The sequence below is a fragment of the Phascolarctos cinereus genome, unplaced genomic scaffold (genome assembly GCF_003287225.1).
Source record: "Phascolarctos cinereus isolate Bilbo 61053 unplaced genomic scaffold, phaCin_HiC Scaffold_5;HRSCAF=322, whole genome shotgun sequence".
NCBI classification, from domain to species: domain Eukaryota; kingdom Metazoa; phylum Chordata; class Mammalia; order Diprotodontia; family Phascolarctidae; genus Phascolarctos; species Phascolarctos cinereus.
In genome coordinates this window covers 467,401,003-467,420,364 of record NW_027555958.1, presented here as the reverse complement: position 1 = coordinate 467,420,364, position 19,362 = coordinate 467,401,003, and the positions used below count along the sequence as shown (strand labels likewise).

At 44.5% G+C, this 19,362-nt stretch overlaps 1 protein-coding gene across 1 annotated transcript in view; it reads right to left on the bottom strand.

Annotated features, from left to right (window-relative positions):
- PDE4B (phosphodiesterase 4B) overlaps nt 1-19,362 on the bottom strand; it is a 664,994-nt gene that overhangs the window by 156,715 nt on the left and 488,917 nt on the right. The window contains exons 5-7 of the mRNA XM_020993031.2: nt 10,796-10,990; nt 2,438-2,474; nt 2,246-2,316 (exon numbers count right to left, since the gene is read on the bottom strand). Coding sequence (XP_020848690.1) covers nt 2,246-2,316; nt 2,438-2,474; nt 10,796-10,990 — 303 coding nt within the window. The remainder of the gene's footprint in view (nt 1-2,245; nt 2,317-2,437; nt 2,475-10,795; nt 10,991-19,362) is intronic.

Sequence of the window (19,362 nt, the reverse complement as noted above, 5' to 3'; positions counted from 1 at the left end):
TTGTTAATTGACGATTGATGTCACCATGAATCCCAAGTTGGAAGGGGCCCTACGGGGCTGCCCAGGCCAACCCCTTAATTTTGCAGACAAGTAGTGAAATAATGAGAGGCAGGTTGGCCATCACAGGTAGACAATATGGAAGGGTGGAAAGTAGGCACCTGGGTTCAAATCCAGCTTTGCCACTAGTTAGCTGGGTGACCTTGGGTAAATTGCTAGAGTTCCCTGGGCCTCAGTTTCTGTCTCTTTGAGGGGGGTGTTGGGTGGGGGGCTAGTTGACCCCTATGACCCTTTCCAGCTTTGAATATATGAGCCCATCAATTTAAGAGTATTATTTTTTTTTCAGAAGGATTATGTACCTTTATGTTAAAAGCATCTCAACACAAACATATTGAATCATTTTGCATCATTCTTCTCCCATGTCATAAGTGATGGTGGGTGGAGGTCAGGGCATAAGAAGTCCTTGCTACCAGCCCTCTCTTCTATTTTTCAGGCCTATTCCCAAGCTCAGTGAGGCATCCACCACCTGGTCTCTATGGTGCAATGAAGTTGGGGGAGGGAGGGAATAATTGAACCGAACAGGCAACTGGGGTGCCCACCAGGTCTTTAGAACCCCCTTTCCCTGCTTCTCTTCCATTGCCCCCAGGGTCTTTAAAAAAAAAAAGTGTATTTGAACTTGAAACCCAAAAGAAAAAAAAAAGACTGAAGAAGGCCTGCACCTGGACACATTTCACTGGAAGGGAACCAAAAAAGAACATGGGGATTTTTCACTGTCTGGGTGGCCTGATTTCCTCCAGGGTGAACCACTGGGTAGAGGGGGGAAGAGGGGCCCCTTTGGGCCTCCCTTCAGAAGTAGACGGTTCTAAAAAGAAAAAGTATGCAGTTCCTTGGAATTTATTCTTTTCTCTAATAAAATCTCCATTTGATCCATTTTGTGGAATTTGATTCAACCCAACTAAACAAGCATTTATTAGGCACCTAGCTGCTTCTGAGACAAAAGCTGAATTAGAAAGGGACCGCTTGGGGGGGCGCCATGGTGCACAGAGCACTGGGCTTGGAGCCAGGAAGTTCTGAGTTCAAATCCAGCCTGGGCACTCAATCATGTTGGCTGTTTCCAATGGTAAGTCCTGTGAGTACTTATAATTCTGATGGAATGTTCCGTCCTTGTCTGTGTGTCTGCAGTGCCTGTCAGTGTTTAATAAATGCTTGGGAAGGCGTGTTGGCTTTGCAGTTGGAGGATCTGAGTTTAAATCCCTCTTTTGTCCCTTAGTTATGTCTGACTCCCCATGGCCCCACGTGGGGTTTTCTTGGCAGAGATACTGGAGTGGTCTGCCATTTCCTTCTCCAGCTCATTTTACAGATTTGGAAACTGAGGCAGACAGGGTAAAGTGACTTGCCCAGGGTCATACAAGTAGTAAGTGTCTGAGGCAGGACTTGAACTCACGAAGACGAGTCTTCCAGACTCCAGCCAGGCCTGGTGCCCCGTGCACTATGGCGCCCTCCAGCTGCCCGATTCTTCTTTTCTCAGTTGTTCCGTGTGTGGTGTCAGGCAATTCGCATGACTCCAAGTGGGGCACAGAGGAAAGAGCTCTTGGTACGGAGTCAAAGTTCTTGGGTTCAGATCTTGCCTCTGAATCTTACTGCTTGTATGACCTAGGGCACCTTCGCCAGCCTCAGCTTCCTTTCTTGAAAAATGAGCAGGGTTGGGCTTGACGATGTGTTCCAATCTGACTATGATAAAGGGCGCCATCTTGTGGCTCAACGGTGAAAGGCACATCCCATTGCATCAGCAAACCTTCCAAAAGATTCACAACTGTGGATTCAGAGACTGAAGATCTTAATCCAAATTCCTTATCTTTCAATGGCGGAAACTGAGGCCTGAGGAAATGATGCGAGTTACTCCGGACTGCACAGGAAATAAATGGCAAAGCTAAGGCTCAAACGCAAGTCAAAGGGCCATGAGGAAACACACTTCTATTAAGCTCCCACTATGTGCAAGGCACATGCTAAGCACTTTACAAATATTATCTCAGCTGATAATAGGACTGCAGCTTAAGAGCTAGAAGTGACCGTAAGTGCCATCCAGTCACCCTCTCCATTCTAAAGAGGAGGAAAGGTAGACTCTGGCAGGTGAGGACAGAATGTCCAGGAAGATCAGAGCCAGGATTCACACCCGGGTCATTTGACTCTAAGGGCTATTCCTTCCATGAAAGGCCCTGTCTGAATTCACAAAATCAACTGGACTTACTTGTTGGCTGCTCCGTGAAGATTGGTCAGGAGGGCAAAGTTATTTCTCACGCTTCGCAAGCTGGCGAGGACCTAGAAAGGGAATTAATGGAAAGGGTCAGAAATTTTAAAATGCAGCTTGATAATGTGAGGGGTCTGGTGCACACGGGAAAAAAGGATGGATGGACAAGTAGGAATCGAGTCTCATACCCACCTGTGCGAAAGGTGTTACGATCAGGTCGTCACCATGTCTGGTGAGAAAGAAGAGAGAAGAAGAAGGCATTAAAAATGATGCTGAATGCTAGAATTCCATGGTAGTAAACACATTGACCCCTGCATGGTACAGGGGTATAGCTGGGCTGTACCTAGGACTGGGCAACCAGGGCTTTGCCTCAGAGTACAAACCTTTGGAAGGCCACCTCCCTTCCCTAGCTTCTCAGCAGTGGCCAATCCTTCAGCTGAGTAGAAACCTTGTGGGTTATTGGGGGGGGGCATCAGCAACATGCCAGATAAACTCCCTGTCCCCTGCCCCAGGGACAAAAATGTTTAGTTTTAGCTCTGGAGAATATAAATGCTACCAATGGTCTATCCTTTTGGGAACCATATTAACAATAGTGAATATAAATGCAAAGATATAGATCTCAGCCCCAGAGAAATAGAAATCATGGTGGCTTCATTGCTCTGGGTTGGCAATGGATAGATACATCCTCCCTGTCAGGAAACCTACCAGGCCCATGGTCACAGGAAGTAACTAACTTGGCCTCCTGAAATTCAATACAACTGGAGAATTTTGTTGGCAGGAGCCAGAAAATTGAAAAGGAGGGCTGCTTCCTCCTCCTCCTCCTCTTTCTTCTTCTTCTTCTTCTTCTTCTTCTTCTTCTTCTTCTTCTTCTTCTTCTTCTTCTTCTTCTTCTCTCTCTCTCTCTCTCTCTCTCTCTCTCTCTCTCCTTTCCTCCCTCCCTCTCCCTTTTACTTATTCTCTTTACCTCCCCTCTTCTTCTTTCTCTCTTCTGTCTCTGTCTCTGTCTCTCTCTTGGGCATACAGGGTACAGCCCTGGAAAAAAGGGCTCACAGTCTGGGAAAAGGTTAACTGTGAGTTTCCTGGCTTTTACTGAACTGAATGGCAGCCTAAGGTTACTGAAACACCTGCCTGCTGTCTGGGAATCCCATTACTTTTGTTTTCAGTGTGACTTTTAAAAAGCGCTCAATGGAAGCCTGCCTGATGTCTTGAGTCTTTTAGACAAAAACTCAGAATGGTTTTCCGCAAATATGCAGTTAGGAAGAGCCAAATATAGACTTAGATGCTTTCAGAAGTGTTTTTCTTAATTGGTGCATGTTTGGTTTTAAGCTTTCTTAGGTCACTATCCAGCAAAACTTCTACTTAGGTCTTTAGAAGTCATGTCCGAGTAAGGACTAGAAATAGGCTAATATTTGTAAATAATACGCATCTATGAAAATCATGAAAGTAATCTGGCAATCATGGAGGGCTCCCCCTCTCCCCCTTTTTTTTCTTTTTTCCCTTTTGCCTTCCAGAACAATTCTCCCACCCTCCTTCTAAACCAAACTCTTTTTCTTCTTTTTTTTTTCTGTCGTACACGGCATGAGTCTCTTCCTTCATGCTAAGGGGAAGGATGAAATCATTGAGTCAGCCAGCATTTGCTAAGCATTGTTAGGAGCTAAGAACATAAAGCCATAAATGAAAACGATGGAAATGAATAGGGCTAAATGTAAAGCTTGGGTTCAGAAAATCAACTTCCCAAAAAACAAGACAGAGGAGGCAGGCTAGATAGCAGTTAACCTGTAAAAGATCTGGGGATTTTAGTGGACCTCAAGCTCATTAGGAGTCTGGATGCTTCAATAGCATCCAGACAAGCACTGTGCCCAGGGCTGGTGGTCCTTTTGTGCCCTGGCCTGGCTAGACTGCACTTGGGGACTTCCTCGTCCTTCTCTGTGTTTTGGGAAGGCCTGTGTGCTAGGTGAGAGAGTGAGCAGAGGAGGGCAATAGGGCCGTCTGGACATCATACTGAATAAGAGATTCTAGGGCTATTTATCCTGGAGAAGAGAAAACCCATTAAAAGGAAAGGCTGCCATCTTTAAGGATCAGAATGTGTGTCCTTCCAAAAGGGCTTAGCTTTGTTCTGCTTGACAAATGAAGGTGGAAGGGGGAAAGATGAGAGCCAGATTTCCAGCTGATGGAAGGGAGGTCTCCCTGACAAGGAGTATGGTCTGCAACAACGCAAAGCATCTCCTTCAATGAGGAAATGCCTTTCATCTCTGTGTACCTAGTTCTGTGAAAATGATATCGACTATTATTGTATGCCATCCATCCATCAATCAATAAGCATTTATTAAGCACCTACTGTGTGCATGCCAGGCATTGTGCTAATTTCTAGGGATACAAAAAGAGGCAAAAGACAATCCCTGCCTGCAAGGAGCTCATAATCTAATGATGTGTCTTATATACGCCTTATATAAAGGGTCCTGGCAGATGGGTTTGGAGAAGTCCAAGCCCCAAGCCCATGCACCACCAGAGACGTTGGGGCTGAAGAGGCTGACTGCCTCATTCCCACAACTGGTAAATAGGTTGGTAAATGGGCTGGGGCCTGGGCACTGACTTCGGCTGATGAGACGTCCACATCACATGTCTTTGCGGAGGGACACACCTGGCGTATGTCACTCAGGCTGACATTAGGTGAAATCCATATAATGGCTTATGGTGAGCCTCATGGGGCCAATCAGGGTTTACAAAGGTCACGTCAAGGACACAAGCTCAGAAAAGGGGACGTGGTCCCCTCAAACCACTTGAGGACTGGTCACTATTTACGGATCAGTTCTGGATGTACCATGAGATCTGAGAAGGTTACGGCAAGCTAGCTACTTATCTTCTCTCTCTCTGCTAAGGTGTTGTTCACTCATTTCAGTCATGTCCAACTCTCCATGACCCCATTTGGGGTTTTCTTCGCAGATATACTGGAATTGTTTGCCATTTCCTTCTCCAGCTCATTTTACAGATGAGGAAACTGAGGGAGGCTAAGTGACTTGCCCAAGGTCATACAGCCAGCAAGCATCTAAGGGTAGATTTGAACTCAAGATGAGTCTTCCTAAATCTAGTCCCCCACTGCAGACACTATGTCACCACTTAGTTCTCTCTGTCAAAGTAGCATAGCCTAATTTGATGAACAAACTCTAATTCTGTAAGGATGAGATCCAGTCAGTAGCTAGGAGATGCAGTGGATAAAGTTCTAGATCTGGAGTCAAGAAGACCTGAGTTCAAATCCTGCCTCAGACATTTACTAACTGTGTGGACCCTGGGCAAGTCACTTAGCCTCTGCCAGCCTTAGTTTCCTCCTGCACCTTTCTCTCCAGTTTGTTGTGAGGATCCAGTGAGATCATATCTGTAAAGTGCTTTGCAAACCTCAGAGCGCCGTGTAAATGCTATCCTTAGTCCCCCCATCTGATCACCGCCTGCTTATTTTGTATAGTGTCTATTTATTGGTGAACATGTTGTGTCTGCCAACAGAATGGAAGCTCTCTGAGGGCAGGGACCATTTAATTTTTACATTCCTGACCCACATAGATGCTTGATGATTGCTCGTTTGTTGGCTGACATGGGTTCACACCAGGTAACAGATATGGGAGGTACTTATAAACTGCAAAGTGCTTCATTGAGGTATTATCTTGAGAAGTTTCACTATGAATTCGAGTGTGTAACTGTTTGTTATGGATTAAATACACAATTGCATTTAAATACAAAATATTAAATTACAGGGTAAGCTTATTACTAATTAAATATAAAAACACAGTTTATTTTAAAATGACCTGGGTCTAGCCATTCTCCTGCAAACCACTTCTGAAGTGGTTGTAATAACACGGGTGGAAACCTGCCAGAACAGTGTGTGAGCGCCATCTGGTGGCCCAGCTAATGTGGAGTATTCACCTCCCTCTTCTGGGTCTTTGAAAAGGCTGCTTGCTCCCCAGGCCTGGAATTCACACCTTCCCTCACTCTGTTCCCTGGGTCACTTAGCTTTTTTTTTTTTTTAAAGACTGTTCAGATGCCGCTTCCTATAGCATCCTGATATCTCTTAGTGGTTAGTGTTCTCCTTTCTCAAGTGACTGTATTTATTTCTCTGTACGTGCCTTGTGTCCTATAGTAGAATGCAAAGTCCTCAAGGACCAGAATGTTCTTCTTGTCTTTGCACACAGTTTCTTGCACACAGTGGGCACTTAATAAATGCTCATTGAGTCATTTAATTGAATTGAACCAGAATACTGCAAACATACAGAGCCATCTGTTGGCTAAAAGATGAATCTAAATTAAACATCACCATTATCTTTGTCAAGATTTCATTCATCACTAATTCTTCTTTTTCCTCTTTGCTTCATGGTGTAGCCTCAACTAGGATGCTCAGAAAGCTGTCTGGCTTCAAGATGTCCACGGATCCTGTCCATAGGAAGATAGATAAAGCTGGGGTTTTAGAGATTAGTGAGTCCAATCCTCTCATTTTATACGGGAGGAAATTGAGGTACAAAGAGGCACCGGGAAAGTGAGTGGAAGAGTGGAGTTTGAAGTCAGGCTCGCGGACTCCCAGACCAGAACTCCTTAAGTTGGTCCCATCTGGATCTCTCAGCTCCTGTCAGCACTAGAGCTGTTCCAATCCAAGTCTCTGCTTACAGGGATGGGGTAAGAAGAATAGATCTGACCTCTGGAGCTCTTCTCAGACGGTCAGAGGGTTAGCAGAAATAGCAAGCAGAAGGTGCTTGGATTGGGCTACATACTTTACATGAATGAGGCAACATGGGAAAGCAGCTTGCCAATAAGAGAGAAAGCAGGGGGGAGCTGGGTTCAAATACCACCTTTGACACTTACTAGCTCTGTGTCTTTTGGAGAAGCCACTTCTTTCTGGGTTTTAGTTTCTTCGTTTGTAAAATGGGAATCCCTGGGATACCTTCTCCTCAGAGCTGTCATGGAGCTTGAAATGCCTTTTGGTTAAGCTGCTACTATATGCCAGGCATTGTGTTTGGTACTGGGGATACAGAAGCTGACAGTGTTTCTTGGCTCTACCTCATGTAAATTCAATTCACTCACAGATCAAGACATTACCCTCTGATATCATTGGTCCTCTCAGAAAATGAAGCATGAACAACAATGAAAACATGAAAGGGTCTTTGCCTTTGAGGACCTTATATGCCATTGGAAGGAAACCACATATTATGATGGAGTGGATAAAATGTTGGATTTGGAGTCAGGAAAAAACTGAGTCCAAAGCCTGCTTCAGATACTCAGCTGTATGAACCTGGGAAAGTCATATAATCACTATGTGCCTCAGTTTCCTCATCTGGAAGGTAGGGGGTACACGGCATAGAATATTGTATTGGTAGTCAGGAAGGCTAGAGTTCAAATTTGGCCTCAGACACTAGCTGTGGGATCCTGGGAAAGTCCCTTGCCACTTTCAGCTTCAGTTTTTGGATGTGTCAAAAGGCGATTATAATAGCACGTATCTCCCAGGGTTGCTGTGAGGATAAAGTAAGAAAAGGCTTTGTAAACCTGAGAGTATTATATCAATTCTATCCATTATTATTGTTATTATCTGTAAATGAAGGCAAACTTTAATAGCCTCTAGTGTCCATTCCTCCTGCTTTAAACCTATGATTCTTTATGTACAAAAGAGATTCAAAATAGACACAAAGTGAAAAGATGGCAGGTTTGAAGGAGGTTTTCCTCATACTGGGCCCTTAAAGTAGTGGCAGCAAGATTATTATCCCCATTATTCAGAGGAAAAGAAGTCACTTATTTCTGGTCACACAGATACTATTTGCCATAGAACAGATTCAAACCCAGGTGTCCTGGCTGTCAAATATCATGTCTTGTATTTATCTCCCAGAGCCATTAAGACATGTGGGATCTACAGCAGGTACAAATGACTTCTTGATGACTGAATGAATGAAGGAGTGAATGAATGAATGACCGAACTTGGGTGTGGGGAACAGAATAATGATATAGTCGTCTGATTCATTCTATTGCCTGTCCTTGTAAAGGGGCAAAAGAGTGCTAATGCAGGGCAGAGGAAAGGAAGGAATCTGCAGCAGGCGTTGATACTGGGAGCGGAGGAGGATGTCAGTAAGACTTCCCCAGGACCACTGGCGAAGCTGCCTTTCTTCCCCTTGGGGCAGGAGTGGTGGAATAACGAGGTAAGAGAAGACATGGGTTTTCAGATGTGGCCAGTGTCTTTTGCTGCTGTTGTTTTAGTATGTTTGTTTATTTCTAGGAAGGGTTCTCCTGGAGATAGAAATCATTAGCAAACAGCAGGAGTTGAAAAAATCATCCATAATACACACACATACAAATCTATATGTGAATATGTGTATTATGGAAGTTTTTCTTACATGTACACAGATATATACACATATACGTGTGTGTGTATATATGTATATATATATATACATATACATATATATATAATATCTTAGTACAGTTTTGAGCTATTAAGGCTAGCAATATATGCACATGCATATGTACATGTTAATAGACATATCTTTATTAGCTTAAAACTACACTGAGACTTTTGGGACAGTGCATGTGTATGTGTGTGTATGTATGTGTGCGTATGTGTGTGTGTGTGTGTGAGTGTGTGTGTGTAGACATATACACAGACACATTTGTTATGTATTTTACCAGAAAGACAGATGCCAGATTATGGAAAGCTTCGCACAAAGGAGTTTGAATTTTACTTGGAAGGCAAAGGGGGCCACTTAAGATTCCTGAGCAAAACATTTCTACACATGATAATTTATTATTCTTGCAGGGGTATGAAAAAGGGATTGGGGCAAAGTGAGAGTAGGAGCAGGAAGATCTGTAAGGAGGGCACTGAAATAATCCAGGCAGGTGGTAATGATGATGTGTATTCAGGAGGTTGTCCTATGAGGGCTCTTTTGGAGATGGGGTCAATGGGTACCTGCTGACTGATTGGCCATGAGAAGTCACATATCCAGTGGATGTGAGGATGAGAGAATTGACAAAAATAGTTCAAGCTTATGAATCCAGGACATTATGTAAATGGTGGGATTACCCATAGAAATAGTAAAATCAGATGGAGAAGCAGGTGTGTGTGTGTGTTGAGGGGGGAGATATTATTTTAGGATGTCCTAAGCTGAGGTGATAAACTTCAAGGGAGATATGTCCTATAAATAGTCTGGGATTGTAACTCAGGATGGGAAAACTACATGTAGGAGTTGTTGACATGGATGAAGCCATGTGAGTGAACAAGATTGTCAAGGCAGAGAGCACGGACCTCAATGGTCATTCACAATCATTCAGGGGAACCGAGGTGAGCCTGCCAATGATTCCTTCAGAAACCTTTGGGGATATCCTCCCCGGCTCGCAGATCCAGAACTGGAGGAGATCTTCGAGGTCCTCCCAAGTCCAGCCACTTACGATCGGTTCATGGATTTAGAGCTAGAGTACATGTTAGAGACCACCAAGACCGACCACCTTATTTTACAGATGAGGCACAGAGAGATTAAGTCACCCAACCAGCAAGTGTCAGAATCAGGATTTGAACCCAGTTCTTCCTGAGTTCCAAGTTCGGGGCCCTTCATTTGAAGACAACATGGGAAACAGGGACAGAGGAGGTATGTCTTGACCAAGGTCATGCTGGTATTGGCAAGACTGAGATCTGACACCAGAATTCTTTCCATTGTATCTAATGATCTCCTCTGCCTTCGCCTTTGGCATTCCTATCCATTTTGTGAATCCCTTCTGGGAACCAAAGAAGACCCCTTAGAATTCTTCCTCTTTGGGATTAAAGTTAGTCACTGATGTTTTCATACATGCAATGTTTTTAAACCATGCAACCAAAACTTTACATGTGTGCCCAGAAAGCTTTTAACTCATGGACTACAATACTCAACGTTATTTGGATTCTGAAATTAGATTAAACCAGAAACACAACCCAGTGGTTGATCCTTAAATGAAAATCAGAGGCCTCTAATTAATGAAAGGAAAATGGAAACACTTGACTGTAGCTAATTAATAGAACTCCATGAGTGGAGTTTCACCAAGTAAGTATCTTCACAAATGGGCATTACTGGAAAGTTCAAGAGAAAGACAATTCTGTTTCTCCTCCCTTCTCTGCTCCAATTCCACCATGATGATTTGTCAGGAGGAAAACCCAGGTACCTGACTAGCTGCTCTCCCCTCTTGCCAGGACTCTTAATAAGCAGAAAATCCAAATGTGATTTAAGAGCATTTTAAAGTATCTTAAGACCCCTGTTGTCTAAACAGTTCAGGGAATAAAGCTGAAAGTACTCATTATCCTAGTTCCTACCCACACCCTAAGCATGTGGTATTGTTAAGGCCTTTGACAACACATGCCTAGTGTTCCCAATGTTCAGCAATGATCCTAAGGGCCTGAAAATATTCATAGCATTTTCCTCTTTTCATTTTCATGCTGTGTTGGTCCCAGGTGAAAAGGGAAGGAGAAGTCCTTTAGGGTTTTGTGTGTGTCTGTTTGGCTTTAAATAGTGTCAATAAATGGAGTAGCAGTGAGACTGGAAGCCAGCAGCTCATACTTACTGTTCGCTTGGAAGGGAAGAATTCCTAGACATAGCCTTTGGCGAGAGGTCATAGTCACTGTCTGACCTGTAGAGGAATGATTCTCTACGCTGGCTGTGCCCTGGGAAGGTGGTATGTAACACCAGCCCTGAGGAGGAGCTGGCCTGTGGATCCAGGGGGCTTCGACCAGGGGATGGGCCATTTTCCACATCAAAACTGAAAAAGAAGACAGAGAAACTGAGTCACTTGTGGTCTGGGCAGATGTCACCATTGTCACTGACTTGGGCATCTAAGTATTGCAGACATTATCAGAATGGTGCCCATTTCTTTAGCTTCCCTGATCACCAGGCTTTAATCGGCAGGTACACCATCCTCATAGCCTAATAGTAGGAGGTGGGTAGCTGGGTGTAGCAGTTGTAGTAGTAGTAGTAGCAGTAGTAGTAGTAGTAGTAGCAGTAGTAGTAGTAGTAGTAGTAGTAGCAGTAGTAGTAGCAGTAGTAGTAGTAGCAATCAATTATTAGTGTAGTCAGTCAACAAACTGACAAACTAAAAATCTTGCCTATTTGTGAGGCACCATGCTAAGCATTGGGTGGTGAAGGGAAAACAAAAATACTGGCCCTGCCCTCAGGGAGCTTACTTTCTCACGTAAGGGACAAAAGGCAAATAACTGTATCTAGAAGAGAGCTCAAGGGTAATTTCAAGGGCAAGACTCTGGGGGAAGTGGGGAAACCAGGAAAGTCCTCCTGCGGAAGGTGGGATTTCAGCTGAGTCACGAAGGAAGTCAGGGAAGCTAAGAGGGAGAGGTGAGAAGGAGAACATTCCCGTTACGGGGTACAGCCAATGCAAGGGGGCAGTGCCCAGAGGTGGAGTGTCATGTGTGAGGAACAGCATGTAGATCAGTGAGTCGATAAACATGTATGAAGCACCTACTGGGTGCTAGCACTGTGCTAAGGGGCAAAAGGCTGTCCCTGCCCTCCAAGAGCTCCCGGTCTAATGTGAGAGAAAACAAGAAATCGAATATGTGTAAACAGGCTACCTGCTGTAGAACTGAGAGGCTGGGGAAGGCCTCCTCTGCAGAGTGGACTAGAGCTCAGTCTTAATGCCCATGATTTCCCTCCTTTAGTTATTTTCTATTTATCCTGTGTACAGCTTGCTTTGTATACATTTGCTTGCACATTGTCTCCTCCATTAGACTATAAGCCACTTGAGGGCAGGAACTATATTTTTTCTTCTTTTTGTAAGCCTGGCACTTAGCACAGCGCTTGGCATGCAGTTGGTGCTTAATAAATGTTTATTAAATTGAATTGAATTGAAACTGAGGCTGTGAGACCGGTGAGAAGACTACTGCAATAATCTAGGCAAATGGGATTGAAAACTGGAACTAGAGGAGTAGTTGGGTGAGTAGAGAGAAGGGGGCTCATACAGGAGAAGCTGTAAAGTCCTTGGCAAAGGACTGCACATGTGAGACCAGGATATGTCCCCACTCCCAATCTCCTTCATTCCCCTATGAGTGGTTCATAACCACCAGCAGATGGCTTCCACCAGTTGGTGGTGATCACATCTGCCTATCGTGTCATCATACTGATAATATTCTAGTCTGATCATACATGCAGATGCCAAGACTAGTCACCCAGTGGTTACTGCTCCTCCTTTTCTGATGCTGTGAGCTGAGGGTATATTCTGTTCCAGGCCAGTGACTTCTATAGTGATTGAAGGTGGGATTAGCCTGTGCTGCTAGTCCTGGGAAAGGTCTACCAAGTCCTCCACCTGTGTCAGGAGAGGTCCTTGGAGGTAAAGGTGACCTTGTGTTCCTGGCATCAGAGTTTGAGGGCTAGGATCAATCAGTCGATGAGTATTTAAGTATCCACTATGCATTGTGGTAGGGGAGGGGAAGTCCCTCCCCATCAATGCCCTTCCATTCTATCACGACCTTAAAAGCCAATTAATCCCACCTCTCATTTTGTAAATGAAACTGAGCTCTAGGGGTGGGGTTGGGCGATCACTTATTGTGGGTATGTTGTACTAGGGATTTCTTTCTGGCATGAGTTGGACCAGAGTGGTCTATTATACCTCTTAAAATCTGTAATTCTGTGAATAAACGGTTTCTCATGGTCACAGAAGTAGTAAGTGGGAGAAGCCAGATTTGAACCCAGGTCCCTCTGACTCTAAACATAGTTTTGTTCCCATTATATACTCATAGAATCACGGCAGGTCAACAGCCTGTGAAAAAACACATGTTTTGTCTCACTCTGAGATGTGTACCTGAGATAAAATGAGAGCAAAAGGTCTGGGGAGGACGGAGAAGAAATGATCCCGGGCAGTGATACTGAGCTTAGAACATGACCAAGCTCTGTCTCTGCCGAATGGGTTGGTCACAATACAGCATTTCTGGAGAGAAGAGGGCCTGGGAGCTAAGAATTTGATTACACAGAAGCACCTCAGAGATGCCAGCTGATGAATCTCACAATCTAATTAACCACAGACTACGAATATTTTCAGATGTTTATGGACAAACTCCTGCTATCCAGAAAACACCCACCAACTGCTGAGACGAGGAGCCAGCCTGGGGTGGAGCTGCATGATGTATGCAAATATAACCACAGAGAGATTTCATTCAACTCACATAGACCCACTTAACCTCCAGAGTGGAGGCGCTAATTACTGGAGTTCACTGAACGGATGGATGGGTGGTGGGGGTGGGGACAGACCACTTTTAGACTAGGTGGGAGATGTACCCCCCAACCTACTCAGAAAGAGACCCCTATTCCGCAGCCCTTCTGAGAAGATTGACCTAACCCTTCCGTCAGCATCCCTGTCCTGATTTCCCCATATCATTTAATGCATCGATCCTCATTCACCATCAATCTTCCTCAAACTCGTGCTAACCTGCTGCCCGAGCAGCAGTCTCAGCCTACCTACTCATTGTCCCCCAGTGTCGAATGGAGATGCTGTGGATATCTGAAGAAAGGGATATTTGGCGTAGTTTGGGAGTACTTGTTCAATAACCACTCTGGAAATATTTGAAAACAATCTGGTAAGTGAAAGGAGGATTAAAGCAATTTTCCTTGACCCCAGAGGACTGAGCTAGGAATGATGGGTGGCCTGTAGAAAGACATGGGTTTTGAGCCAGGTAATGAAGACTCTCTGAAGTATTAGAGTTACTCCTCCATTGAATGGGCTTCATTATCAGAGAATCAGTTTCCTGTCACTGGGGATTTTCGAGAAGAGGCTGAATAGTTTGTGCTTTAAGTCAGGGTTGGGCTAGCTGACTTCTAAACTCCCTTCAAGTCTAAGAGTCTACATTAACTGAGACTCGGGATTTCCCCAGGGCAGTACTGGGAGCAAACAGTGAGATTTCCTGACTTTCCTGTTCAGTCTGCCAATACTTTGCTCTTTTTTCCACCTCTTCCCACACCCCCTTCTGACTCCTTGCTCCTCTTTCAGGATCTAAGTTTCCCCTCCAAGGGGGGCTATCTAGTCACTATGAGCTGCTTTTGTTTCCTAAAACTTTGAGAAAATACAGTAGACAAAAGGATGAAATCTGTTTTGACACTGAAGTAGCACTGCATATTTTAATCATTGTTAATATTGTTTTATGTGACTATATCTAATCTCTATAGCTGTAGCTCACCCTGCAAAACATCTTCCCCACCACATCCCAGTAGCCTCCTTACCCTATGAAATCCCTCCCTATGCCATTCAGTTTTTCTGGGAAGCCCCTCTTTTCTTTTCTTTTTCTTTTGCATTTTACTTTAATAAAAAAAAATTAACATTTTTACTTAAGGTTTTGAGTTCCAAATTCTAACCCTCCTTCCCCTCCCTGAGACGGTAAGCAATCAGGTGCAGGCTATACATGTGCAATTATGTAAAATATTTCCATATTAGTCATTTTGTACAAGAAGACTCAAAAAAATGAAAGAAAGTGAAAAATAGCATGTGTCAGTCTGTATTCAATCAATATCAGTTCTTTCTCTGGAGGTGGATAGTATGTATGTATGCTTCATCATTAGTCCTTTGAGATTGTCTTGGATCGTTGTATTGCTAAGAATAGCTAAGTCATTCACAATTCTTCCTCAAACAATATTGCTGTTTCTGTGTACAACATTCTCTTGGTTCACTTCACTCTGCATCAGTTCATGTAAGTCTTTCCAGGTTTTTTGAAATCATCCTGCTTGTCCTTTCTTATAGTACAGTAATATTCCATCACAATCACACACCACAGAAGTCCCCTTTTTTGTTTTTCTTTTTGTTTTTTTCTTTTTTAGGCAATTAGGGTTAAGTGACTTGCCCAGGGTCACACAGCTAGTAAGTGTCACGTGTTTGGACTGAGGCCGGATTTGAACTCGGGTCCTCTTGACTTCAGGGCAGGTGCTTTATCGACTGCGCCACCTAGCTGCCCCCTAGCAGCCCTCTTTTCAAAGAAGTGTCCAGGCTAGCTATGTCCACACTCACTCCTCTCCAGGCTCCATTCCTGAATCTTTCTCCACCATGGTCCAGAATGGAACCTCCTGCCCCCACCTGCCCTTTCATCTTCCTTTTATGCATTGTCTTTTTGCACTACAATGTAAGCTCCTAGAATTAGAATGTAAGCACTTCTTTTTTGTTTCTACTTGTATCCCCAGAGCTTAACACAGTGCGTAGCACACAGTAAGCACTCAATAAATACCGAGTCCATTAGCTGAAACCTCCAACCATGGAGTGGCAGAACTCAGGGTGATCGTCCCTTTCCTCATAAAAAGTGTTTTGAGAAGCCACTGGGAGCCAGTCCATCAATTGTACATGAAAGTCTAAGGTAATGGGTTTCCTAGATCTTAGGAGGGGACATGTAGACACTACAAGGTGGATCAGAATGGAAGAGCAGAGATAATGATGAGTAAGACACAGTCGCTACTCTGAAGAGTTCAAAGCTGAGTCTGGGAGAACAGACAGGTACGCAAAGGACTAACATATGAAGCAGACAGGAAGGGATGAGCAAAATGTCGTGAGAAATTTGGGAGAGAAGCGAACACCTCTAGCATAGACATTTTAGGCTTGAGGTTGGAACGGACCAGGTCCTGAAGTCCCTCCTAGGTCTGACAGTATGTTCTAGGGGTCTCAGTAGGTTCCCCTCACCAGAGGTCTTCAGGTCCAGTCAGGCTGGCTACTCATTGGGAATGTGTAGCAGGGATTCTCATGGCAGCCACTGTGTCCTTACAACTCTGAGAGTTCTCTTTCTGGAGAGTAGGACTGGTCCATTCTTTGTATGTGTATCCTCAGTCCCTAGCGCGATGTCTGGTGTGCAGTAGGCAATTAATAAGTGCTTCTTGATTGAGTCTGTGAACAACAATAGCTGACATGTATATACAGTACTTAGAAATTTGCCAAAACCTTTGTATAAATTATGAAGAGAGCAGGCTTAGGAGTTAGGGGACCTAGGCTGGAAACAGATTCTGCCATCTATTCCCTTGGACAAGCCAGTTAATCTTTTTAGGCCTCAGTTTCCTTGTCTGTAAAATTAAAGAATTCTGCTAGATCACCTCTGAGATTCTTTCTACTTCTAAATTGATGATGACAGGGAGGAGGGAGGGAGGGAGGGAAGGAAGGAAGGAAGGAAAGAAAGGAAAGAGGAAGGAAGGCGGGAAGGAAAGAAGGAAGGAAGGAAAGAAGGAAAGAGGAAGGAAGGCGGGAAGGAAAGAAGGAAGGAAGGAAAGAAAGGAAAGAGGAAGGAAGGGGGGAAGGAAAGAAGGAAGGAAGGAAAGAAAGGAAAGAGGAAGGAAGGCGGGAAGGAAAGAAGGAAGGAAGGAAAGAAAGGAAAGAGGAAGGAAGGAGAGAAGAAAGGAGGGAAGGAAGGAAGGAAGGAAGGAGAAAGAAAAAGGGACATTTCAGAGGCTTTCTGGGCTGCCAGGGGCCACAGAAGCCACTTGGCCTAGCACGTTGCTACAATCTGCCTGACAAGTTGCCATCTGCCTTTTGCTTGAAGGCCACTGGGGAGGGGAAACTCATTTGCAAGTGTACCCTAATCTAGGGGGTCTAGCCATGTCACCTCTCTTCAATAAATCTCTATTATCTCTAGGATCAGAGACAAACTCCTATGGTCCTGAGGCCTGGGTGACGTTGGCTGGATCACTGAAGAGCTCTGACACTCAGTTTCCTCATTTGTAAAATAGACTAAATGACCTCTGAAGTCCCTTCTTGGATCGTTGTATTGCTAAGAATAGCTAAGTCATTCACAATAAATGGATGATCTTATGCATATGAGCTTAGGTGTTTTTGTTCATTTGTTTTTTGTTTATTGTTTTTTGGAGTGGGGTGTTGTTTTTAAAGCACGGGACACTGTTTTACCGAGCATGATCCAGCTACTAAGGTTCAAGGGCATGTGGAAGGATATATACCACGTCATAATACCTCCTCTGCCCTTTGGTCCCCAGACACATATTGGCACCTTCTGCTACTCCTACTTGCTATCTGAATTTTGGAGGCTGGTGGTAGAGGTGGGTCAGAGTGGTAGGTGTTATAACCAGGCTTTAAGGCAGAGTGGAATGGTGGGAGTAAAGGCCAGCCATGGTCTATAACAGATAATAAAGCCATTTTAGTGACTTGGAGTATAGGACAATGATAAAACTTAGAGATTCTCTTCCTTCCTTCTCTCTCTCTCTTCTTTCTTTCTCTTTTTTCTCCCTTCCTTCCTTCCTTCCTTCCTTCCTTCCTTCCTTCCTTCCTTCCTTCCTTCCTTTCTTCCTTCCTTTCTCTCTCCCTTTCTTCTTTCCCTCCTTCCTTCTTCCCTTCCTTCCCTCCTTCCTTCCATTCCTCCCTGTCTTCTTTCTTTTTTCTTTCTTTCTTTCTCTTTTTCCTCACTCCCTCCCTCCCTTCCTCCCTCCCTCCCTCCCTTCCTTCCTTCCTTCCTTCCTTCCTTCCTTCCCTCCTTCCTTCCTTCCTTCCTTGCTTCCTTTCCCCACTGAAGACAGCAAACCAGAAGATGGCAGAAGACAGCTACATCTGACTCAGCCACCATTAGCGGGAAAAATTCTGGGACAGAATCCATGGAGCAGGAACAGGACTCAGACAAAAACAGGATAAAAAATCATCTTGAAAAGCTTGAGAGGAGTAAAGGAAGAAGGGAAGAGGCCAGTGTGAGAACATAACATCTAAGACCCCTGGCTGCTGGCTTCTCATGGTTCTTCATTCCAGATCCCCAGGCTGCTGCCCAGCAAACTGAAATCTCTACCACAAAGATGGAGCCCCACAATGACCAGGGCTATTCATTCTTTAATATGAAGAGGCTCCTTTTCAACAGGGACACTCTCCAGGGGAGCTTGTCACTGCTAACATCCCGGCGAGTTCTAGCAAACTTTTCCATTAGAGGCAGAGCTGGGGGAGATGGGAAGCTAAGGGTTCAGTTCACAGTGACCTCATTGTCCCCAGTGGGTCTTCTGTTGCCTAGAATTGGGACTTCTCCCAGATGATTGCACAAGCCCACCTGAGAAATGAGCAGCTTGAGAAGAAATATGCCCGCTTGGAAAGACAAAAGCCCTAAGCCCTGAAATGAACAGACAGGTACCTGGCCACAGCAACGAGCAGGGCTAGAGTTACCCAGAGATGTGGCAGAGTGGAGAGAGAACTGAACTCTAACTTGGCAAGTCCTGGGTTCAAAGCCTACACTCGCTCCCTGTGAGATCCTGGGCAAGTCATGTAACTTTTCTCAGCCTCATTTTCCTCATCTCTAATGTGGGAATGGTAACAGCACCCAGCTCTTAGGGCTGTTATGAGGACCAAATTAAATATTATATGAAATCCAAACTTTAAAAGTGCCATATAAATGTGAGCTGTATTTGTCCCTGTCTCTAGAAACCACCCTTCCACCCCAATACCCATTCTATTTGTAAGTTGTTTGAAGATTCCACTTCCCTGGAGCTCTCGTGTCTGAGGACATAAATGCTCTAGACCAGTGGGGAACCTGTGGCCTTGAGGCCACACATAGCCCTTTAGGTCCTCAGGTGTGGCCCTTTGACTGAATCCAAACTTCACAGAACAAATCCTCTTATTAGGTCTAGACTCTAGACTCTAGAATAAGGGATGTTGCCTTCATGAGGAAGGTGCCTCATGGGAGTCTCAATCTTGAGCTGAAAGAGGCCAAATCCCTCCTCCACCTGTGAGTCTTTCACATACATGATGACAAGTATCCCAGCCCTCCCTGGCCTTCTCCTTTCCAGGCTAGACATCCCCAGTTCTTGGGACCATTTCTCACATATATGGCTTTCATTTAAATTCCTTCACCATCCTTGTTATCATCATGGAGCCGCTTTCTGCTCACTGTAGAGAGGACTTCTGTCCAGATCCAGATGGGAACATGAGAGTCAGGAGGTCTTGTGCCAACTCCACCTTCTCCCCCAAGCAAGGGAGCAGAGAGCAGAAGTCTGGTTGTAAGATCACAGGAACAGCTGGCACCTTCCTTCCTGTTACATCCTGTCCTGGTCCTGCCCCCTTCTATTTCCTTCTGTAAAGACATTTTTTTTGGTCAAAATTCCACTGAAACAAAAATCAACAGAATGAAAAATTCCACCCAATCAAAGTTTTTTAGGACCTCTCTCATAGCCCACTCTCTAGAGGAA